The sequence below is a fragment of the Calonectris borealis genome, chromosome 24, assembly GCF_964195595.1.
Source record: "Calonectris borealis chromosome 24, bCalBor7.hap1.2, whole genome shotgun sequence".
NCBI lineage: Eukaryota > Metazoa > Chordata > Aves > Procellariiformes > Procellariidae > Calonectris > Calonectris borealis.
The window spans coordinates 3,352,385-3,377,252 of NC_134335.1; the positions used below are offsets into that span (position 1 = coordinate 3,352,385).

General features: G+C 45.2%; 1 protein-coding gene across 1 annotated transcript; it reads right to left on the reverse strand.

Moving 5' to 3' along the window:
* Positions 1-723: 723 nt before the first annotated feature.
* On the reverse strand, positions 724-24,178 carry TRIM29 (tripartite motif containing 29). The gene is made up of 9 exons (XM_075172937.1): positions 23,321-24,178; positions 15,664-15,759; positions 14,183-14,416; positions 13,658-13,856; positions 9,632-9,715; positions 6,056-6,115; positions 4,708-4,809; positions 3,618-3,694; positions 724-786 (listed from the first exon to the last, which is right to left on the reverse strand). The coding sequence occupies exons 1-9, from the start codon at positions 24,176-24,178 to the stop codon at positions 724-726; spliced, it is 1,773 nt and encodes a 590-aa protein (XP_075029038.1).
* Positions 24,179-24,868: the final 690 nt, after the last annotated feature.

Genomic DNA, 24,868 nt, shown 5'->3' on the forward strand with positions numbered 1-24,868 from the left:
TAGAAAGCCTCTCTGCCCTCCACCAGTAGCTGGCCTTGGGCTGTAGCAGCTCCTGGCTTTTTGGAAGGCTGGAGCAGAGCTGAGCTGACAAAGGGCCCTGAGAAAGCGTGCCACCACCGGCATGGGCTGGGGGGAGTCTGTAGGGATCTCGGGGAGGTGGCAGTGCTGGACCTGATCCCAGTGAGAGCTGTGTCCCTGTCCGAGGCAGGGCCGGGTGATGGGGTAGAGAGGCATGGGAAGAGCTTTAGCCTGTCACTGCTCCCAGTGGCTGGGGCCTCTTCATTCCAGGAAGACCTTTGGGCCCCCCCAGCTTGGGACCTTTCACCAGGACTTTATAGCTATGGTCTTAAAAACACACTCAGGACAAGGGGGCAACCGGTATAGCAGAGTGGGAGGGAGTGCTACCCAAGCATGCATGCTTCCCAGGAGAAGCAGAGCAGCTCGCTCTGCAGAGGCAAAAGGAAGGGTATTGACAGAGAGGGAATAAGGAGGTGACAGCAGAGGATGGGGTTACGTTGTTAAGGCCTGCAGAGCTTTCAAGGTGATTAGATGATTTGGAAAAAGTCCTTGTTTCCTCTAGTAAAGGCTATTCCCTTCTGCACCTTCCCTCTCCCTGGCAGAGATTAGAGCAGTAAGGTTAATACAGTAGCAGGTACATCCATGAAAATCCGCAGCTGAGTCTTCACTCCAAGTGCTCCCAGCTCTTCCCTAAATCTTCAGGACTCAAGGTGCCTCGTTGGAAGTGGTTCCATTGCCTTTGTTGACGTAAAAGGGGCGGTAATGTGACTGCAATGGAGAATTTGGGGCATGTGAGTTTGACCTACCTTCTTTTTCTGACTGCCTATACTTCACCCTCTTCGGTAGCCCAACCATACATATCTTAACATACTCTTAACACCTTTAGTCTTTCTTCTTGCAGAGCAACACTGCCTCATTTCGCTACCGGAGGTGCTGGAGTGATCAAATGTAAATGGTGTTGGTTTTTGATTTACACACATGCTTTGCATGGACTTCATTTCTGAGCCAAATGAGTCTGTGCATCATATAAAATCTCAGACTATGACTCATGGTTTGATGAGAAGTTTCTGGGAGAAGACAAATGTCACCTTTATTTTTATGCTTCTGTCAGTGTCTTTTAATTGCTCACTAACCTGAGAACTCATGGGAGTTTTCACACTTAAAACCATGCACAGTTATGCGAGTGATCACTAAGTCCCATGGTATTTATTTGTGCTCTCTGGCTGGCAAGCCAAAACTCTTGTGCATGGAAATTCTCACACAATGGTGTATTGTTTATTCACACCTCCACATGTTGCAGGGCCCAATACTAAATGTTTGTGTAAAGAGAAGCGTAACTGGAGAGACAGGGAATTGCCTGTTTCTGTTTACTGCAGTCCCTAATTGTATCTCTTCTCATCAGGACCTACCCCTAGAATTTCATTCTTATCTGCACCATTACAAATAAGCAACACGTGGCAAAGTTGTTGTGCAGCCTAGTGTTGGCTTGGAATCATTGCAGAACACAAAAGCCAATTTATTGACTGTGATAGCTGGTTGCACTGTTCCAGGCAAAATCTTTAGCCTGGATAAGAATACACTTACACCAATGAAGCGGTGACCAAGGCAATCAGGAACAACTGTGGTTTTGTAACGTCTGATCTGTCTTAGGTTTGATCCACTGCCCAGATCTCACTTGCAGAAGGTGGGAGACACCTCACAGGAACATGCTGGTACATTTTTGTGCAGCGCACTGGTTAATATCAGGTATGGCAGGAGGCTGGAAGCATGGGCAGAGCAAACCCAACCCAACCCATCTTGTGGCTCAGTGCCGACTCCCAATTCCTCCTGTTCAATGTTCCCTTTTGTTGGAATTCTTTTCATTTTGTGGCTTTAATTTCTAATATAATTAAGAGATGGAAGGGCGGCTTCATTTTAAAGAACTCCCTGTGGGTTAAAAAGACATTCCTCCTTAAACAGCATAGTCCTTTGTGAAAATTCATATTTACAGAGCTTTTAGAATGTGTATTACTTAAATACATTTTTAAGACTATTTTAAAAGCTAGATTATTGGCCCAATAGACCATAAAAGCTCCTGCAGAGCTACTGCAGTCCAGAGCGTGTATTTCTATTTTGGGACTTTTTAATGCCTATATTTATCAACTCGATTGTTAGGTTCAGGGCTATCTGGTGAATATAGGCTATAAAAATAAAATAGCCGGTATGCATGAGAGAGAAAGGGAGACAGAAGATGTCTGGTGACTTCGTGTGGGTGAAGTTACCAAGGCTTTCTCTGTGGGGATTAGGAAAACATGGGTTGTGTTCATGGAGCACAGCACACTGACTGTCGTGCAGTGGGGTGCTCACTGCTAAGATGACCATACTCGTATCCACCAGTGCCCAGCACTAAGAGAGACTTCACTTTCCTGACCAGACTTCTCCAGTATAACACCACCACAAGGGAGGATAGGTTGGTTTCTAAAATCACTGGGAAGAGTCTCTATCTGAGCACATACACAATGAAGTAGATGGTCTTTTAGAAAGGCAGTGATTAAACACAAGACAGAAGATATTACAAAACTTTGCTGTTCCTAGGAGATATGTTTTGCTGTAGCACATTCGAAGACTCAAGGCTGGATTTTCTGAAAGTGATACAGTCTACCAAGGAACATCCCTTTCACTGGTATTCATCTCCTGGTGGGGCCTTGAAAATTTAGCAAAGTCATAGAGCTGCCGTCCTTAGGCAGCCACTTTCTAACTGTTGTGTATTTCCTCTGTTTTCTTCCTTCAGTGTGGGAATGCTCTCGATTCTTGACCCTCTCCTTCTTACAAATCTTATTCCTAGGGAAAAGTAAATAACCTTTCACAAATGTATAATCAGAATTCAAAAAATAGATTTCATCTGCAGAGATGGGGGCAAAAACTTGACGATCTTAATTCAGATAGTGCAAGATCTTATTGCAGCAAGCACAGTGTGAATGGATGTGAAGAAAAATAGGTGAACTTAGTGTTCCTGTGGTTATGCATTAACTTATATTTAAGATTACAAGACCTAAAATATCGCTGTCCTCTGCCCCTTATAATGTACTGTTACCTTTTTTGTGCTAACAGTGCAAAATGAGTGACTTACAGATGTTCTAGTGATTTATGATCGTAGTCTGACCCCTCATCTTTGATATTGTATCTGCCCCTGTAGGATGTAATTAGCAAGATACTTTTATATGGTTATCTCTGGTGTCATTTATACGTGTGTTTTCTACTAAGAGCATATGATATCTCTGCAGGGAGGAAAAGTACTACAGATTGCAGCATGTGTGCTATAGTATTTGTATGCCTTCTAGAAGCATGGATCAAATTTTAGACCAGGGCAAAATCTTTTCAAAATGTCATTTTGAAGTATTGATTCTTCCTACGATCCAGAACTGTGGAAGCAGGGGGGTTAATCTGTATCCTGCTGTGGATGCAGTTAACCACAGAAAGAAGTAATAGAAGCTGTTGACTTGGAGCTTTTACTTTCTCATCTCCAAAGGACCCAAGCCCTAGTCTCAGGTATCCCTAGAACAGATAGTTCTCTTGCTGAAGCTGTGCACGTGCTTTCACACCAAGGGTATATTTCTTACCAATACAGACTGCTTAGAGGATTTCCATGTCTGTGGCGTCACCTTTGCAGACTGATGTCTCACTATTGAAGGATAAGCTGTGACAACATAAAACAGCCTGTTATAGATCAGTCCCTGCTACCATCCCCGTCTCCCCTTGCGAGCGTCAAGCTGAGTAGCAGGACTGGAAGTGCCACATAATTAGTATTGCATTGCTTAACATTGAAATGCAGCCATTTCTGGGGTGGGACACAACAGCCGTCAGACAGATGCCTATTCCACCACCCAATCAGTTAGGAAAAGGGAGTAAAGAAGGTCTGTCTAATTAAAATGTCTGAGGAATGCAGAAAGGTGGAATGCAATCAGTCCAATTAAATTTAGGCCAAGTTCCGAACTAAGCATTCTGACTCTTGCAAAGAACACTATAGGCTATTTAATTAGTGCAAAGAGCTGAGGCCGGGGTTTCGTGTCAGAAATTAATGACAGTACCTCTGGCAGCGAGATAAGCCCTAACCCCCTTCTACCACACCAGCTCCATTCTGATTCAAAAATAATACCAGCCCTGCTGAATCACAACCTGTTTCAGTGCTATCAGGATTCCACCTCTGGTGCCCTTCAACTAGTGGGTAGTGAAAAGAGGATTATGAGACGGTGAATGGGGGATTCTGGTTCAGATGGAGGAGGACAGGCAGCTACTGCATATGGGTTTTTTTAAGGTTATGCTCAGTGGCTATTACTCTTTCAGGACAATAGCTGTTTTAAAACATTGACGAAGCTAGAGGGGTAAATGGCCATGAACATTATTTCCGAGTATCTTTCTCTCCCTGGTCCCTACACCTCTAAAATAATCTAAAATTCTCATCTCTACCCATTACAAACAAAATTTAAAACCCCTTCATCTATTCACTAGATATAACTTTTTAACACTCCTTAATAAACTCTGTTGCCCTGGTTCAGCAGAGTAAGTTGCTCATTTAAACATGTGCATGTATATAAGAGATTGACCGTCAGGACTGCTCCAGGCCTTCTCTGGGGGAGCAAGAACAGGATTAAATGTCTTATCACCTAAAAAAGGGGCAGAAGAAAGGGGAAAAAACTAAATGCCTAGTACCGGTCTTAGTGAAGAGGCTCCCGTCAGACTGTTTGCTGAAGTCACCAGGCGGATTCTGTCCCACCGAGGAGAACTGAAAAGGCAGCTTAGTACCATTGCCTACTGGAAGATAGAAGAGGTTGCGTTATTCCACGGTGTTGCGTGCTGCAGTGGGGAAGCCTAAGCATTTCAAAACACACCCTGTAAAACTACCTTCAACCAGCTTGGGGGAAAATGGGAACTAATAGCTTTATCCCTTTTCTCTTAGTAAGAAAAGGCAGATGAGAGCAGTCAGTTGTAGGGTCCCGGTGTACGCAGTGTGCGAGTGTGAAGAGATCTCAGTGCTGCAGGCAGGCAGGGGAGAGCCCTTCTCTTGAGAGACCCAGAGTGCAGGTGTGACTGAAGAGCAGCAGCTTCCTCGCAGGTAGACTGCATCTCCAGAGACTGGAGTAACAAGGCAAAACTACATAACTGCCGAAGCTTCCTTGCCTTCAAGCAGTTGAGGCTTTATTCAAACCCCACTGAAATTAAAGCAAGGCTTCCCCTCCTGGCCTCCTTGGGGTCAGGCCCTGGCTGCCAGAATGAATGTGAGAGCAGACAATGAGAGGGAGACAGCCCTGCCTGTGGCATGAAAAGCAGGAACGACTTAGGTGTGGCTGTGAGTCACCAGAGCTCCCCCAGGTAGAGTGGCCGTGGATGCTTGTAGGCTGCCTCTGAATGAAAGGAAAGGCAGGACCCTCTGAGCATGAACAAAGCGAAGTAAGAAAATATAGGCGAGAAAAAGGAAGATGGGGATCTGGGAAGAAAAGGCGTGACTCGCTGCTGCTGGTTCTCGGTACACTAGCTCAAAGCACCCCCTCCCCATTGTGCTGGACACTGTACAGACAGTGAACATTGGGCAGGCTCCATCTTTGAGAACTTATGAGCTAAGTAAAAGGTGTATGTGCAATGGAGAAGAGCAGCCTTGTGCTTCTGAGTCTGGCTGAGGGTATTTGGAGTCCGCTCCTGGTTCTGCCACAACCTCCACAGATTGACTTGGATGATGTTGGCACTCCCATCGATTGCAGTTTGTTAGGTATCTCAGGATCTTTACAAATTGGCACCTATGTTTTCCATCTTCTTCTTTCACTGTCTGAACAATGAGGACCAGGGATGCCTTTCCCTCCTATATACTTAGCACCCAGTAAGACCCTGGGTTTGGGTGTATGCAGATGGTGCTGATAACCCAGCTAAGAAACGGTTCTGTGAGACAGTGATTGACAGGTGACAGGACAGCTGAGAGGGGAAGCAGAAAAAGTTGGTTAGCCAGCTAGAAAGCTGTGGCACGGGGGGTTAGATCCTTTCAAACTGAAGTCGGAATTACCCGTACCAAGTGTTTCCTCAGTCGCTTGGAAGGAGGAAAATTCCCATGATCGTGGGTTGAAACTGGCTGTAAAACAAGAGCATCCAGTTCAGCAGTTGGCTCCTGATGAGCTGGCTCAAAGGCCTGTGCCTGGCATTGCTCTATGAAACAGTCCCCACCAATTTGGAAGCAGCCCCAAACCAGAAATCTGGGTCCATGGAGTAGAGGAGAGCCTGGTCTTTTTTTCTCTGGATTCTAGGGAATGGTGAATAGACTTCTCATTTAGAGAACAAAGTGCTCTCACTGCCACAGAGCTGTCTTTAGCCGCATTAAATTGCCAGCTCAGGTTTCTCTACTCAACATGACTATTCTGCAAAGAGACCTGCAGGCAGAGGCTTGGATTTAGAGCTCGAGACACAGAACTAGAGGAGCATTTCTTACTCAAGCACACATTGTCTCAGCTGCTGCGACAGGCATGTGCTCCAGGGTTTCACTAGGACATCATGCTGTGATGATGCAGACTAGTGCTGTTGTACCCCTTTTGTGAGACGTTGGACTCCCAGAAGAGCGAAAAAGAGATGAATACTTTGAGCTGTTATGCTGCCATCCTGTGGACTGCTTGTCTATTTAAGCAGTGTTTCTATTTAAGCAGTTATCTCTCCCTCTCTGTGTGCTGAGTCCCTTCTACTCCTCATTCAAAGACTTCCAAAGGCACAAGATGATCTTTCCAACCTCCTCCTGGCTTTGGCCAAACTGTTTGCAACATCAGGAGAAGAAAGCTCAGTGGAAGAGGACAGAAAGGAGTGTCGAGCAGTTGAATAGATTGTTCCTCTATCTTTTAGGCAGCATTTGAAACCTTTTATGTCTCCCCTCTGCCTCATTATGACATCCCTGCAGGCAGATGCTCTGATACTGTCTTTAATGACAAAAGCAATAGAAGTCTCCCTGAATTTAAGCAGGGCTTAAAAACCTATAGGTTCAGCTCAAATCCAAGCAGTTTCTTAGTATGGGCCACTGCAATTAGTGCAGAGCACTACTTGGGTAGCGTTCCTCAATGCAGCAAACAAACTTGCCACTGTCGCATCGGGCAGAATTTGCAGTGATCCAGCCTAGCGAGAAGAAGGGTGTGTTACAAAACTATCATAAGATATTAAAGGATTCTGTGCATATTATGCAATGCAAAGGGTGGTCCTCTTTTTTTTCCTCCCATTTTATGGAATTCCTTAGAAAAGTTGCAATCGGAGGCAGTGCTGGACTTCTACATGACACATTGATAGAGTACAGAAAGCTCTAGAGAGTTAAATTATTATGGATATATTGTATTATTCATCGGATAATCCTTTGCTAGCCAGCATGCAAGCTAAGTGATGTCTCCTGTTTTGCCTACTGACTCATTCTGTTCCCAAAGTCCCCATCAGTGTGGTTTCAGCAGCTGGTTCCTTTCTATCATAGTGTTCCCATAAGGGATCATTGAGCCCTCACCCTGATGGAGAATCCAGTGCTGTTTAATCCCCATTTCAGCAGAGACTGTGTGTGCAATCGTGTGCTTAGTTTTTTTGGACAAAGTAACTTTGTTGGTAGAAAATATAGGTTGAGTGGTTTTGGAAGGCAACATGTCTGTGCTCTCAGGAAAACGTAGATGTGTAGGCAGAACAAATGCTCCGCCAGTATTTGTATATTCAAAAGCCCATTACAGGAAGCAGCGGGCCACTGAACTGCAAGCTGCTGTACAACCCTCACACTACTCTGTAGCCTGACTGCATCCAGCAAGTGTCCTCTGGCTCCCATAAACAGCACTAAATAAGAAAGCCTGTACCTAGCAGTCCCTGTTGATCCCCCCTGTCTCTTGGCACATCCTTAAGGAGGTTGGGATGCTGGATCCCAGCTGGGAGCCAGGGAGCCCCTGCTCCCAGGTCTCAGCAGCTGATCCTCCAGAGAGGAGCAGAAGGAAGTCCAGGTGCTATGGTCCAGAGCAGTGAGCAGCCAGGCTGTGCCATGCTATGGCACTGCTGTAAATGGCTTTTCCCTTCCTTTTGCCACGTCAGGTTTCAGCCCTGTCCCAGACACATATGGGGAGCGGTGATGGCAGAATGGCGTTGTCTGATGTGTTCCTCCCATCACATGTGTTCCCCCCCCCACACTCTTCAAATGCATGTCGGGCCATTTCCACCCGAACTTGAAGCCCCGCGTTTTGGGTAGAAATGGGTTCAGCCCATGCAATTTTAGAACTTTCCACCATCCCTTAAGGTTGAAAACAGTTTTGGATGCAGGGCTGAGACTGTGGTCTTTCTCCAGCATCGGCAGCTCTGCTTAGTAGAACATGTGTTTCCCTGACAGCACAGGGCCTGTAAAGCCCTGAAGCAGCTGGGGTAGAACAGCAGCTATAACCATCCAAGTGGTGTTTGGAGACAGGTTCCGGGCAAAACGAACCCACCACTGGCAAAATGCCCCTCTGCAGCCTCTGATGAAGAGGCTGCCCCCTAACTTTGGGGAACCTGCAGGAAACACTCCTGCTAAAGGCTTGCTAATGCTGAACTGGGAATGTCGCCTCTGCCCCTGGCATCTACTCCGAACGGCATCCTCACCCCCACGGCGCCAGGCAGGGCTGCCAGCGAGCTGCCAGGCGTGGGCTGATAACAGAGGAGAAGGGCAAAGTGGAAATCCAGACAAAGGGCTCAGTGTTGGGATCTGGGTTATCCCCATGAAATCCTAACGACAGAGCAGGCAATATCACACTTGGAATACGCTTTCAGGGGAGTGCCACTGCTAATTGGTGGCATATCCCTTCGCCCTGCCTGCCATCTGGCTTTGCAGAACAGCAGCTGTAAACACCTGGCAAATCCAGGCAGGGCCTTGCTCTCTAGGGACAGAGGAAATTTGGTTACTTATTTTGTGCTACCCTTTCTGTTCTTTTGTTTCTACAGGCATTGCTTTGCCTAGGCTTTTAGCACTTCTTGCTCTGGAGGTCCTGACACTAATTTAGAAATAGACAACTGCCATTTTACAACTGAATGTGTTGAAAACAGTCATTCACTCCAAAGACTCATCCTGTAGCGTTCATGGTAACAACTGGGACATAAGCAAATCACCAGGGCTCTTGTCGTCAGTGTCAGAGCTCAGAAAAGAACCCCAGACTCACGCTTTTTTAGGACACATTCCTCACTTCTATCCTTTCCCTGTAGGGGAAAAGTATGTTTTCTGGTGAAAGTAAAATCCTAATGCAGAACAAGCCTAGTGTAGCTTTCACACTTGATAGCACAGTGGGGTAAGCATCTGGTGGAGAATAACACTTACTTCAACCCGGTAACACATGTTAAAACTCCCCTATATTCACAAACTACACTCTTGAAAGAGTTCGGCTGCTCCAGCTCTCCTCCATGGAGTTGAGAACCTTTGCTGCCTTGTTTGAGATGAAAAGGCAAAAACTTCTCAAAGCTCTGTAGGCTGGAGAGAAGACCTGGTATAAACAAATGTAGAGGGACCAACCTTGTCTGGGCGACAGCAGGAGATATGAGGGAAAGCAAATCTGGGGACAAATCATTAATGAAGTTTCTTTCCTGTGCTGTGTTTGGAGGAAACCTGACCACCATTAGGGTGCCGTACCTTTGGGAGACAGGAACATGGAAAATCTCTTCAAGTTGTCGGGCTGGTTCCACTCATAGTTGTTCATCATGTACCGGTGGTCACCTGGAGAAGCAGAGCAGGACATGAGCTGGAGGAGGCAACTTAGCGGCCTTGAGAGGGACGGGAGGAGGGGGAAGGGGATAACAAAGTGGAATTGCTTCCTCAAGTGCTGCAGGAGAGATGGTTCTGCCCTTTGAAAACAAGTTCCTCTATTTTTGTAATTCCTCTGCAGGACTCTCTGGCTGGAAGGTAAAGCAGGGCTGTAGCTGCCCAGAGGTTCAGCCTGGGATAAAAGAGAAAGCTCCCTCGGAGGCATAGCACAGCTGAAGCATTCAGCCATTCAGGAGATATGCTATCTCCTGAAAATCCGTAGGGAGACTTGAGGGTTCAGGCATTCTCCTACCAAAATACGGCTGCGTGGCTAAAAATGTATCCCGCTTCAAAAGTGGTGGTTTGGGTTTGGCTTCTTTGGTGTGTTTAACCTGTGCACAGAGCTGGCTTTCAACCAGCAGATCTTGAACTGCAAGTATTACAAAGCTCAAGAAAGTCAGTGTTGGGAGGGCTCAATGTGTTGGTTTGCTCAGTTGTTAAAGAAAGATGCTAAACCTGAGTTGCAAGCAGCTCAAGGTTCCTGGGCTCTTGGACAAGGGCATTTGGTTCAGGCTTCATACAAAGTGGATGAAACCTAGCCTTTTGCCAGGTATTGGGCAGCCTGGTTTTGGTTTTCCAATACTGATCCACAGGAAATGATGCTCTATCAGTACAGTTGCTCATAAAAATACTTTCTTTTAAGGCCTCAAGTGTTATATAAACCTATTGTTCTCTGCAATGGGGTAAATTTGGTTCCCATGTTTAAATAGTGCCATTCTTTGGTTCTTAAGTCACTGAACAAACTTTTATGTTATTGCTCCAATCTATTTCTGTGTTATTTAAACTCCCTGGATGCTCTCTGATTATTTGCCTCCTTGCCACACTACTAAGTAGGTACCTGTTATGACAACTAAAAGAAAGTGGATTCCCTTTGGAGTCTGCTATTAAGCAGGTTTCATTCCATTAATATAATATTTCTTCCTGGAAGATCAAGCTGGTTGCAAATGAATTTGTTGCAATGACTCAGGGGGAGTCTGAGTTAATTAAATCCATTAAGTAATTGTGGAGTTATTTCCTTGCAGTCACTAGATGCAGAGTGCTGTCCTCTTTCAAGTGTAACTGTGGTTTGAAAAACGGAGAGCTCTGAAGTTTCTGAGACTCACCTTAAGTAACATTTCCCAACTGAGTGGATACCACTGTTCTTCTCATTAGGCAAACTCCAGGTTGTGTCCATTAAGTCCCTGGTAAAGTTTCTGAAAGTGCCCAGGTTTCTGGCAGTAGTTAATTGTTGCCCTGCTCAGAAATGTTTTGGCACTTGAATCCCACAGATTTCAAGTACCGTTGAGGACTTCCGGCATCGGTAACATGGAGGGGGCCCTAGTTAAAAGTGATCAAAAAGTAGCCAGTCTTTATCCAGAGCTACTAGAACTGAATATATGCATACTCTTGTTGGGTTGTACAAATGGCCAGGTAAAATGTATCTGCTGCAAAAAACAGCTCAGCAGATGGAAGGTAACTCCCCAAGTAATGGTAACTTGAACACAACGTGCTTTTATGCTACTCATCTAGTTTTCAGAAGAGCTGTGAGTAGTCAGGCATCCAAAACCCCTTTTGCATTATGCCATCCAGAGTTTGGAAATTCTGCAAATCTCCGGATGAGCAAAGGAGGAGCAAGAAAAATGTACAAAAGTCATTTTTGGATCTGAGCTGCCTGTCATCTACTTGTATTAAGTTATAGCCAGATTTCTCAGCAAACCTTAGCATGTGGAGCATTGAGAATCTGACCAGGTACACTGCAGTGTTAAATGTTGGAAGACAAGTAATGTTCAATTTCTGATACTATTTTAAGGGTAGGGAGAGTTTAAAAATGTGGCTCTAGGTATGCATCGTGAGCACTTTCAGTGTGACTCCTGACTTTTCTGAAAGGTTGGTTCTCTGGACCAGAAGTATCTGGTCCATCTAATTCATGTCTAATGGAGAATGATGGTGCTAGATAAACATTAATGAACTGTTTGCAGTGCAGGCTCCTCGGGGCCAGGGACTTATTCTTTCACTCTATAATGTAGGAAGGCAGCAGACTGTCACTTGATGAATACTAGTGATTCTCATTACAGATCTAAATGTACTCTGGTCCCAGGTCACCTTCATTCTTATTGCTCTAGATTGCGAATGCCAGACAGGCTGATTCACAAAACCCAGGTTCTGAAAAACATTAGCATGTTGACCAATAACTGAACCCGTGGTGTTCTGACCTCTATGCATTTTTTCAACAGGCTGCTTTTTGTCTGGGTTTTTGGTTTTGAGGTTTGGGGGGATTTTTTGGCCGTTTCTTGCCCTTCTTCTTTATCATATCATCTTGTAATGTGGATCTGTCTTTTCTGGAAGGAAGTTGGAGTGATTTGCATGACTGTTGCCCAGGAAAAAAGGTAGTGTATTAATATGGGAGGAATGTCTAGCGAGTACTGTGAATTTGAATGAAATAACAGTGATCTTGCAGATTTGCAGCAGCGTTCCTCAGCTGCTTGTGTTGTATGAACCGGACTTGAGATTATTCCTGCATCTTTTCAAGTCACACGTCCTCCTGGACAGAAGGGTGCAATTTATCCTCACGTTACCTATCCAGCTTCGTGACCTTTATTGTTCTGGTATTTGGGGTTCCACAATTATTAATAGATTATATCCTTAAAGCAGCCTGGTGAGATAATGATTAATTCAGATCCCTATTATTCTCAGTGCAACAGGTCATTTCATGGGATTAAGTAACTTGCCCAAGGTTACAAAGGCTGTTTGTGGGAGAGCTGGGAAGTGAACCTCAGTCGTGGAGTCCCATTCTAGTGTCCTGTCCTCCTAATCTTATGTGTGAGCTTGATGCAAGACAAGTTTCTGCAGAACTAATTCGGAGACACAGAAAGTAAGTGGGTTCTAAAACTTAGAAAATTCCTTGCAGTGCTGTGGTATTGACCATGACCTCTCTATTCACATAAGAAAGATCACCTATCCTTAAACACCACTGAAGCGTGGGGACTATTTGGCACTGCATGTCCCTTCAACACCCTGGCTCAGGGCAGCAGGAAACAAACCTCTCCCTAGTGGAACATGCAGAGAAGTATGATCAGAGAGAGTTATGCTGGTTCAAGTCGTAGCTTAACCTGAACACCAAAACGGAGACCCTTTTACTTGGAAAATCTGGTATTAGATTTTCAGTGACAGGAGCTTGCAGGGTATTTCATGTTCTAGCCAGGCAAGCAGTGGCTGAAACGGGCTGTTGTAAAATGGTATGTCATACCAGCATAGCAAATGTGCTAGCTGAGCTGTACAAATAGGCCAAATGACAGGATTTCAAAATTGCCATACTGGGGTGGCTACATTCACATTTCTGCCACTGCCTTCTCAGTTTACCTAGTGAGCCACTGAGTTGCCTTAGCGTATCTGTGCAGTCTTCCACATAGAAGCTGTCGTGCTAAGCTTGCAGGAGCTTGCTGGAGCCTGGCAGAAGGCAGAGTGTCCCTGCTGGCCTCTTGCAGGAGAGAGGAGTCACTGTTCTTGACCCCCAAGAGAAGCGTTGCTCTGAAGTCCCACACGGGATGTGGCTGAACCGATTAAACACTGCGAAGCCATAATGTGAAACAGCACTTAGGGAAGCGGGGCTAGTTTGGACTCCTGGGTTCCCTACACACGAGATACTTTAAATCCCTGGCAGTTCAACTGGCTCCGTCCCCATATAGGTCTGGTAGGATAGCTCTGATATTCTAGAATGAATGTCAGCTACAGGTAGCGTTTTTCCCACTTTCCTTAGGTCCTTGCTTACTTTCTCCTCTGTGAGAGTACACTCATCGCACTTCATCTCCTCTGACTCTGAGCTAGACTTTGCCCAGGGAAGAGAGGGAGGGAAGGGGCAGATCTCCGATACTCTACCATTCTCCATGTGGTTCCTCTCTATGAAGTTGCGGCCAAGGTCGGCCTTGCAGATCTTCTCCACATGCCTCATGCAGACGTTTAGGAGGTCATCTCTGAGGAGTCCCATAGACGGGCTCATGCTCTCCCCTTCAAGCAGCACACTGTATGTTGGGAGAGATGGAGGGGGGACGTAATTCCGCATCAAAGCCCCAAACTCCTGACAAAAAGAAGGGAGGAGAGGTTACTGAGAAACATAAGAGACAGGCTAGATCCTAGGGCTCTGGCTAATGTTAGGCTCCAAATAATACGAAGTGCAAAGGAGAACAATGAAGATGGACGGGGCAGACAAATGTTCTGCCCGTGAGCTGTAGCCATGTACAAAAAATCAGGCGTTGGCACGCCTAAATTCATTCTTCACCTACCAGAGCAGAGACAGCTTCAAACGTCAGGGTTGGTTCTTGCCATACATGTGCATTGAACTTGTCTCTGGGACAAATCCTGTCCTCATGGGAAAAAAGGAAAGGAAAAGGAGATCTCAGTTACCTGCAGGAAGAGCACAGAGTCACTGATCTGGTGGATCTGCTCCCTGTTCTCCTTGTCCTCCCGCAGAAGTTTTGCCCTCTCTTCCAGCTCATCCACAATTTCTTTCACGTTCTCAGATGCAATCTTTTCCCTCTGGTCCAAGGCAGCCTTCACTTCATCCCTCTGCCTCTCCAGGTCACGGATCAGCTCTTTGAAATGCTGGTCCACTGTGGCTTTCTCATTGGTGGTGTAGTTCTGCGGAGGGAAGGGGCAAAGAGAGGAGGCAGCCGGAAAGACGCAGGAGAAATAAAATATTAAACTTCTTAGGGAGTCACTTGCTAATAGAGGGATACGGAGGGGGATACCTCCAAGCATTCTCAGCATTTAGACTGTGACTATGGAGACTCTAGGTATGTAAGTCTTAGCACCAGAAAAGTTGTGCCAAGAGAAGTAATACTTGTTCTTGCAATAATTGTGTGTGTGTAATCTACAGGGCATGCTGTCTTCCTGATTATAAGAGCATATATTTTATTTCAATTAATGAACTGCACACTTAGGTGATATTTAAAAACACTGTTTAACCTTTTAAATCATGGTTCTGGCTCCTCAAGAATTTGAGGACCAAATTCCCACCATTTCAAAGGATGAAAGGTGCTGAAACACTTTTTACAAACCTGACCTCTAGGTCCTTCTGAAATATTCCTCAGAAGGACTGCGGATGTAACTATATTCGGAGTTAAAATTTCTAGGTCAGATTTCCAATAATAATAATAATAGTAATAATAGTAATAATAATAATAAAGCAGACAAAAAGCAGAACTGGCAAGCCAATGTGTGTGTACCACATAAAAGGGAGAAGAATGGCTTTGGCTATTAACATTATGCAAATTTTCTGGGGTGTCTCCAAATAGTGTTTTCACTGCTCTATTCAGTTAGGGTATAAATGAAAAAAAATAACATCATTACTATATTCTAACCCTTAGCGTGATGAAAGGAGCCCTATATCAGTATGGAAATAAGCTGCTCCATTATAAACAAGATGTTTGTTGGTGTAACTGCATCTGTTCCTGTTGCCTTATCTCTGTTTGGGCAATCCAGAGCCCTTCTGGAGTTTATTTTTGTGTGTGGTCTAGCAGGAAAAAAAGCAGCACACCTTTGTTTCCGAACCAGCCTGGTTACTGGTGACTGAAGAACTATAAGGGACCCAAAGCAGGGAGGTGCCTTGGATCATTTTGTAACGAGGCTGTGCTGCCTCTTCTTGATCTCCTGCAGGGTATGTTGCAAGATGACTTCAGTAGGAGTTGTTGTTTCCAAGATTTGGCATGAGTGAGTTTTGGAGAGTGATGAGATAGAGACTGGGTAAGGAATGGAGTGAGTAAGAGCTGGATATGTTAGAGAAATTGAGGAAGGGAGGAGAGGGATGTGGGAGAGTGGAAATGAAAGGAAAGAAACAAGTACAGGAGAAACAGAGAAGTGAGCTTAAAAGAATATTCTATACGCACCTTGATACGGTCCCTCTCCTTCTGCCACTTATCCATTTCATCTTCTACCTCAATGATCTTCAGCTGCAGTTGCTCTTTCTGCAGTGAAAGCTCAGCCTGTGAGAAGAGGGAAGTCTCATGAACTGGGGCTGAGGGTGGCCTACTTCAAAGAGGTACTGTGCTTCCACTTATGCATTTGGCCCTGAACAATAACAGCTGGGAGGTACAGGTTCTTGGCACTGCTTGAAATGAAGATCATGTGCTGACACTGGACAAGATCCCACAGCTTCTGGCTGGGTCAAGAGATTCAGCTCCCTCAGCAAAGACAGCAGCAGAAGCACCCACCTACTAGGCTACTGTCATGGTGCCGCTTTTAATCACATTAGAGTCATTAGCTGGAGGGGGAAGAGGCCTGTTTCAAAATTCAGCTGTGTATGCAGTGAAGGGCCCATCCCAGGGTGTGCCTCTGCAGCAATAACAGTTTTCATGTAATTACGGAATGACGTTTGACGAGTGTTGCAACAAGAGGACGATGCCTCCGGCAGGAATTCTGTTTAGACAGGATTGTGGATTAATTTGCTCTGAATTGAGAGCTTTCATGTTACGATGAAGCTGGGGAATGCTTGGAAAAAATAAAAAACACAAAGGGAGGAGGGAGGAGGTGTAGTCAACCATGCTTGGCTTAGATCAGCAACTTCACTGGGATTCATTTGCATTTCATTTTGCCCTGGCTTTCCAGAGCAGCTCAAACCAGACAATTGCATGCAAGGCAGTTCACAGAACTGGAGCCCAAGGAGGGCCGGGCAGCCATGCACTGGTGTGCATGCCGTGTCTCTGGATCAGACCAGGATCTGGCTGCTTAGTAATGCCTTGCGCCGTTAACTCTGGGCAACCCCTCCCTCGGTTGTTCATATTCACCACGTCCCTGCCCAACAGATCATGACAAAGCCTTTGTTTACGCATTTCAAGATCTTTCTGTGTTTCATGTGTGTACAGGTTGGTCACAGCACAACTATAACTACAGGCGATATGGCTACAGGACACTTATCCCGAGAGCTGTTTAGGAACTACGCAGTTGGCAGAAATTACCTGTATTCCACAACTGAGCTATGTCATGTTAGAAGAGCTCTCAAAACTCGCTGTTCATGTGGGATTCTTTGGCAAATGGTTGTATTACCCAAAAGCACTTACATTTAGACCAATAGTTAAAGGCAGGGGGGAGATGAGGGATGGATAAATCTACTCCCACAGCAGCTAAAATAGTGAGGTCTCCCTGCTGTTAAAACACAAGGTGTAGTTCCCACTGCTTTGCCGCCCATCCAAGAACATAATACAACATGAAAACCTGGGTCTTCGCTTGTGATCATAGTTGCTCTCAGAGTGGGAATTTAAAAGTTTTCAATTCTCCATTCAAGGAGTAGAAACCAGCATCACACGATGAAAAGCAGGCAACAAACTGTCAACCAGCTCAGACCGAGGAAATCAGCCCATCAGGGCTCTTGTCTTGGCGCCAGTCACTGTAGTGTCTGAACATCATCTTGAGCTTGAATCAAGCACAGCTGCATCTGAGAGCCATTGACTCTAGCTGTTCCAATTTAGAAAATCTCTATTTATAGAGGGAAAACAATTTGATAGTTGTTTTATTGCCTCATAAAACAGAAGAAAGGGGGAACAAAAAAGGGAAATGTACTGAAAGGTATCTCAATGCTAGAAGAACTGCTTCATCATATTATCATTGTCCTTGTTTGTGGAGAGTTAGGAGAGCACTGGCCCTCTAAGTATTATCCATACACCCTGACAGCCTTCAATAGTCAACTGAATGCAGTCATGAGCTCATGTTCTACAGGGGTTCAGAGCAGACATGGAAGGGTATCAAGATGAGAAAATTCACTCTAGTACTGATCAAGAGAGTAAAGACATGAGCTTGATCTTATAGTTTTCACATTTTCAAGACGGTGTCTTGGAGGAATGCATGCTTTTTTCCATTTTCATGTGCACTGCGAGATGTCCTCTGCATCAAGACACAGAGGTGTGCAACCACCTTTGCACAGCAGGGAAATGCAATGAGATAAAAGCATTTTAGATCCAGATATCCATCGCACTGCAGTAACCAATGTGAGAAATTACACTATAATGCAAGTTGTTTCCTTGAGCCACAGAGCTACATCCGGATGGCATTAATTGTTAGCAAAGTAAAAAGCACATCTCCTGAGCAATGGGAGGTCTTGTTTCCCTCCTCATCCCTAAATACCAGGACATTCTTATGACAAGAATGCGAGTGAAATCATACAGAGAGGGACTGGAGGGAGTTTTCTGAGAAGAGCAGACCTTTCACAGCTGCATAGACACTCCCCAACACAAGGGGTTTGAAAAGAGAGGTAACAGGAAAAAATTTCAGGTGATGGCTGGAAAGTCGTGATAACAATATTATACTTTTATAGTAGTTTCTAATTAGGATGGGTCTCAAAGGAATTTTGCAAACTATTACTTGCTCAAAAGTGATAGCTAGCCCTTAACAGCTTGTTGCAGTTATAATATCCTTTCACCCAGAAAGGTAGTTTGGGTGCCTCTGGGATGGGATGTAACAACTATTTAAGAGCAGACCCACACTACAATTTAGAGTGAGAATTATGATTTGCAAATGGAAATTACAGAGATAGTTCCAATAGCCGGAATGCAAATACCACAGTCATCCAGGTTCAGCTTGGGTTAAAACGCCCATACTGAGGGCAAAAGGAAACACTAGTACAGACACCCACAAAGGCAAGGGAGGTGAAGGAAGATGTTTCACTGCAGGATAGTACAAACATTAAAATTAGTCTTATCCTAGAAAAAATGTTAAAAAGAGGTCCAGGGAGACTATGGAATAGTACAAGAACTGGTGACATGGGCACAAGGAGGCGGATTCTGTAGTGATGCTCTGGAGATGGACCACAACGTAAGGGGTTCAGCAAAGGTGATTTCATGATGTTTTTAAGGCCCTGTTTGGTCTGGGGCTGGCTGGAAGATTGCTTTAGCTGTCCACATATATCCTGTGTTACATTTACAGTAGGGTGGTTACAGGTACTAGGGACAGTCAACTTCTCAGCTTCATTCCCTATGAAGAAACTTGTCCCCTAGCTCTCTTCATATTTCTCAGATTCTCCAGGGTCAACAATCCCTGATCCCCTTATGTGATGGTCCACCAGAACAAATCCATTGGGTGAGACTTGGGGTTCAGAAGGTCCTAGTGAAACATAATATAGCAGCTCCACCCATTGTGGGGGGAGTCCCTACAGTGCAGAAATAACAATTACAGTGAAGAAGATCTAGGAAATGCAGGTCTAGACCATTCAGTTTGACTATAGCAAGTTGAGAACTGCTGGCACTGAGAGTCTTTGAGCTAAGAGAGGATCCCCTATTAGAGTCTAAGTTAATTAGGACAGTCAAGAGGCCTAAGTGAAAGTTCAGAGTGTACACCTAAACATCCACAACTGAACCCAGCCCTTGTGCTGTAAAGGACCTAGAGATGTGCGATTATGAGTCTTGCATCATGATGCAACTCATTTTTGCAAGGCAGCAATACAAGCATCATCATGTCTTAATGCTCTGGGAACCCAGTCCCTGAATCAGGGAACACCCCTGTGTCACCAGCCTGGAAGAGCTATTCTAATTACCTGACAGCAACAACCAAATGCAATAATGAAACTGGAGAAGTAGTGTTTAAACTAGTTGTCCTAGTACAGGGCCCATATTGGAAATGACATGGCTGAGAAATCAGCAAATCGTTTGAGGCATTATTTTTGCTGGTTTTGCCATTACATTTTTCTATCTAAGCTTTTGTTAAGCAGAGGTGGGTATCAGTGGGCTACAATCTCTGGAGACTCTGCCAGCATCCTGCAAAAATGCCACTAGTCACTGCACGAGCTGAGGCCAGAAAAGGCTCTCTGCTTTGCACAGTTTGAAGAGAATTTCTTACCTGCAAACTGGTGGATTTTCCTTGGGTTCTGCCCTCACTGTAGAGGCATTAATGCAGAATGCAGGCAAACCTACTCTAAATCACAGTTTGCAGCAGCTCAGCTTCCACAGCCTTCCAGCTAGGAAGAACATCCTGCAGGTAACTGCACCACCTCTGTGGAAAGAGCATCTATTTTAAGCTGTGTCCGCACAGCAACCACAACTAGTGTAGATAAGGTCTCTCAGCCCCATCGTGCCCTAACCTTGCATCAGTGGGAAGGGCCAAAAATCCTTTCACTGGCACATTGATACACTCTTGTTTGCTCTCTTTTCAGACAGTGAAAGCAACACAGAGATGGCTTAGATGGAAATCCCTCTAGATCCATCTCTGTGGACAGTTGACTTCAAAGCCTGGTTCAGACTCTGTGAAGTCTCCCCTTTTAAAAGTCGCTTTGTTGAAACGAGGAACACCCAGCTCCTGTTTCTTCACGGCAGTTCTCTGCTGCCTCTTTAAACCTGCTGTACAATGTGAACTTTTCTTTAAAGGTAAAGAATTAAAGAAAAAAAATCAAAGTGCTTTTCACTAGAACCGACCTGACACGCTGAGTACTAAGGCTGGCGCTGGATAGTAACGCCAGGTTATTTACAGCTCTGTGACTGGCAGGCATACGTGAAGTTGTCTCGTTTTGGGAATAGGCCTGTAAAACAGGTTTTGAATGAAGGATTCCCTTTCAAAATGAAGGATTCTGTCTGAAAGGGGGGCTCTAGTTCTGCTGATAAATCAAGCTGGCCACAGGGTTTTATTGGACTGTGCAAGCTGCTGTTGACAATTCGCACTTTTCAACAGTGTGTGGTTATCACCCAGCCTCACAGACTTTTTCTTGGTTGTTTCTTGTACTGATTCTGGTGGGCGTGTTACTTTTCCTTTAAATCTGTAGCAGGAAACTACTGCAAAGTGGATCTGGGGAAGGTATTAAAGGTTTGGTGGGCAAAATATGCAAACACCACTGGGTGGAAACTCAGAAAAAATGTCTCTGTCTTCCCTGCCAAGTTGTCTCCATCTGACCCCCTGTGCCTTTCACTCTCGTCTGCTCAGCAGCACACCAGGAAGGGGGATGACTGACTCTCACCCCAGGCTCCTGCAAAGTGGAAGATGCTGCTGTGTTCCCCTTCTCTTCCACAGCCAGAGACGTATCAGGCTTTCCGCTGCTTGCTTAAATGCTCTGAGCAGTATACTGGCTTGTTTGCATTCCTCTTCTCTTAAGCTGTACTGTCTCTGTCTGCATTGTGGAGCAAGCAGAGTTACCCAATTCTACAGGAGGATCTTAAGCTTTCCCAACACTGAAGTTCAGCACCTCTCTTCCCTACAGGCCTATAGCAAAGATAAACTCATGAAAGATACTGTAACCTTTATTAATTTTGCAATACAAAAGGAATAGGTGTACCTAAAACAAGCATATTACAGCTTATTATGTGACAGTTTTGTGCCACCAAATTGCTGAGCACCCAGATTGACAGTCAGGCTTAAGTGCATCACAACATAGAAGCCCCACCCAGTTCTGCTGGAATCCTCTCCAGGTTTGGAGCCGCAGTATAGCCAGGGACTGGGAAATCCCTGCAGATAAACCAATTGTTCCTCGACAACCAACACTCTGTGAAAGGGTCTGTCTGGATACAGCTGTATTCTGGTCACCAGTCCAGTGGCATAGTTAGCAAATTTGGAGGCAGTAAAGCTATCCTGGAGCTGCTTGGATGCCAAGCTGTGAAAACGGGGCAGGGATGGGGCTGACCTGATGTGGGTTTTTTGCTTATTCTTTCCACAAAGGCCAGCAGCACCAGCCACACTTTGCCACTCTTCCAATTTGTGGTCATATTCCAGCTCGGCTGATTTGCAAGACTTGAAAAGAATAGGTGGTGCACACAAGGGACTTGGAAATGTTCATTCCTCTTTGTGGTTCTTGCTAAGGCTCCACCAATGGTGAATAAATCAGGGCTAGGAATAAACATTTGTAAGCAACAGCTATCCTGTTAATTGTTTTTGTCTGAGTGAATACTCACTCAAGTTACAACATGATCAAAACTCGTTGTCAGGAGAAACTTGCACATGTGCATGATTCATATTGATAAAGCCCTAAATCCTTTAGGCTTAGCAGCAGCAAAAACAGCACAGGACAGTACAGGAACTAAAGCATGGAGCTAACAAGAGTGGCACAAGGCACTTTCTCTTCTGAGAAAGAAATCAAACATAATTTAAATCTCAGGTAAAGTCGTCTCTGCCCAGCTATGGTTGCCTCTTTAAAAGCAAGGTGTTCTAGATCCATTCCAACCACAGGAAGAAGGCTCTGGCCAACTTTGGTTTCTCAGGGAGCAACTGTTAACCTCTTTTCAGTAGAAACAGCTAAGAGCAATTGGACAACCTGGCAGACACTAGACAGCTTTATGAGAGTTAAGCATATGCTATGTTCAGAGCTGACATCAAAAACACAAGAACAAGCAATTATGAAACAAACAGCAGGCTAGTGAGCCCTGCAGGAATTTCTTTAAGAAAAACTGTCTGAGACATGGAAGAAACCTTGTCTGGTTTCAGTAAGGCTGCAAGTTGGAAATGACGTTGCAAGAAAAGACCAAAAATTTGCACAGGAAGACAGAGATAAGCTCTAGATAAGATGCTCTTTCAGCCTTATGAGATAAATCTTCCTAGCACCTTAGAATTCTTCCAAGTTCAGGGTAACTCAAGAATTTCCAACAGCGGGTACTTGTATTTGCCTGTTCACCACATCAGAGCGCTGGCTTGGGCTGTGCCTAAGACTAGGATTTAGCAGATCTTAGTGCCCTTCCAGTTTCTGTCATGGACTGTCTGTGTGATTCTAGGCAAATTGTTTTACATGACCGCTTCATGGGTCTCCTTTCTGTAATCTCTCCTGTCCCATCTGCTTAGATCATAAGGTCTCTAGGCCAGGACATGCTCTTACTATGGGGATGTACAGCACCGAACATGGTGAGATGCTGATCTTGACTAGAGCTAGTGGAATAATCATACATCCACCCAGAAAGCAAACAGCGTGAGATGTCCATCCTCTGAACCTATTGTAGTAACACTTTACGGGAAATCATAATGTTTTGTGTTTGCACCAGGATTTTTTCTTTATCTAAGCTTCAAAAGACTCTTTCCATAGGTGGGGCTTGACACTATTATATCCGTAACAGAAAAGAAAAGAAAAAGAAAAAGACATAATCTCACTCTAAGTAGCTGAGATGGCAATTTTCAATAGTAACCTAGCAGCCACTAGTAATTTGAGCAGCCACTGATCTGACTACCTGTATTTTGGAGGTCCTGAACTTGAGCAAAGCCCCACCTTTCTGGCTGTGGATAACACTACAGAAACACTGTCAAAACCTGAGACAGTTTTTTTTAAAACTTAGCATGTAGGGCTTTGATGCAGCTTCTGCCGAAAGTCAGTGATGAAACCAGGTTCTCCAACCCCCCCCCAACGCAGTTTGCTACAGAACACCAGCGCTGTGCTGCTGTAACCAGCCATTAGGAGAACGACAATCCCATTGCAGCAGAACCCAGGCAATATCAGTTCTCCGCTAAACGCTTCCCGTCCACCACCCCTGCATCCCAGAATTACATTGCAGACATGATTTTAGGAGAAACTCTAGGCTGGAGAGCAAAAGCTGTGGTGTAATATTGAGGTCCATTGGAAAGACTGATAGGAACGTGCAATAAAAAGAGCATTACCTCTTTTCCCGCTTTCTCGATCTCCACTGTCACTGTGCTGTGGTTCTTGTGCTCCTGGAACATGCAGAGGTAGCAGATGCACATCTGGTCTGTCTGACAGAACAGCTCCATGGTCTTCCCATGCACAGGGCATTTTCTTGCTTCAAAGTCCCTGATGGGGTCCAGGAGCTGGTGGTCCCGGAAAGCTGCTCCCTCCAGATGGGGCTTGAGGTGCAGCTCACAGAAGGAAGCCTGGCACACCAAGCAGGACTTCACGGCCTTCTGCTTGTTATCAATGCAGGAATCGCACAGAACATCCTCGAGCTTCACCCTGGGCCGTGACCCAGCTGCTCTGTCAGGCTTGTTGAAGGTGGATCTTCTCAGGTCCCCTGTCTCCACCAGAGGGAGGGAAGTTTTCTTCAGGTCCCCCATCTGCCCCCCAGAGAACAACGACTTCCTCCCTTCCCCTTCACTAGGCAGGAAGCTCTTTTTGGAATCCAAGGAGAAGAGGGACTTCCTGAGATCACCTTTCTCTGCAAAGGAGAGGGGTGGTCTCCTCATGTCTCCTATCTGTCCACTGGCATATTGCATCTTCTTTGAATCTGCCGAATCCATGCTGAAGTAGGTCGATCTCTTCTCATCGGATGACTCCACAAACTGAATGATGGGCCTCTTCCAGTCACTCCCAGAGAAGAGGGAGCTCTTGATTTGTCCTGTCTCCAAAGAAGCACCGCCAGTGCCCTTCAGAGCTTCCTTCTCACCTCCACCAGGGTTTGTGGTCTTCTTCACTTCTTCTTCTTTTTTGGGGGCAGATGGACTCTTCACATCCTCTGGCTTCCCAGTGGTACCATTTGTCCTTGCTGCACTCCCCGTTTCCATCGTCTAAACAGGGCGAATTGGCTTCACTGTTCAGTCTTTCCTCCAGTTCCTGTCTCTCAGCCCTCTACAAAGTGGGTATGTCTGCCCAGTTGTTGTCTCAGCAAGGAATGACGGTGGAATGCAGGAAAGTTTCTGCCCAAGTGACGCACCTGGAGCTCCTGTAAGGAGGAGGAGAACGCCTGGATTATGCTAGGTAGACGCAGGGAGAAAGAAAGAAACAGACGTTACCAGGGATCAGAAGCTACAGCTGTGCAGTTAATTATACAAGGCAGTCCACACCCAGGAACATTCTTGTCTAACCAGGTTTGGGAGGAAGGGCTGTTTATATACATAGAAATGTTTTTTTAAAAAAACTCATTTTCATTAAGATGTAGCAACCAGTTCGACCGCTTGTTTCAAAAATAATTTTGCTCATTGTTGCCAGGAGCTGAGGTTACCTCCTTGCAGAGATGGGCAGGGTCGGAGAGACCATGAGATGCCGAAGATGGGTTTGTTAACTGGGTCATACACATGCACAAAAATAATTATGGTTGTAATTAACAATGAACGCTTAGAATAAAGCATTCTTAAACTGGGTTCCCCTGAGGGCTTACTGTATTCAGTAGGACAGGGAGGGGAAACGTATGGATAATACTGGGTTTAAAAGACCCTATTATCTTTATTTTGATTTTGATGTTGGGTTTGTGCAAG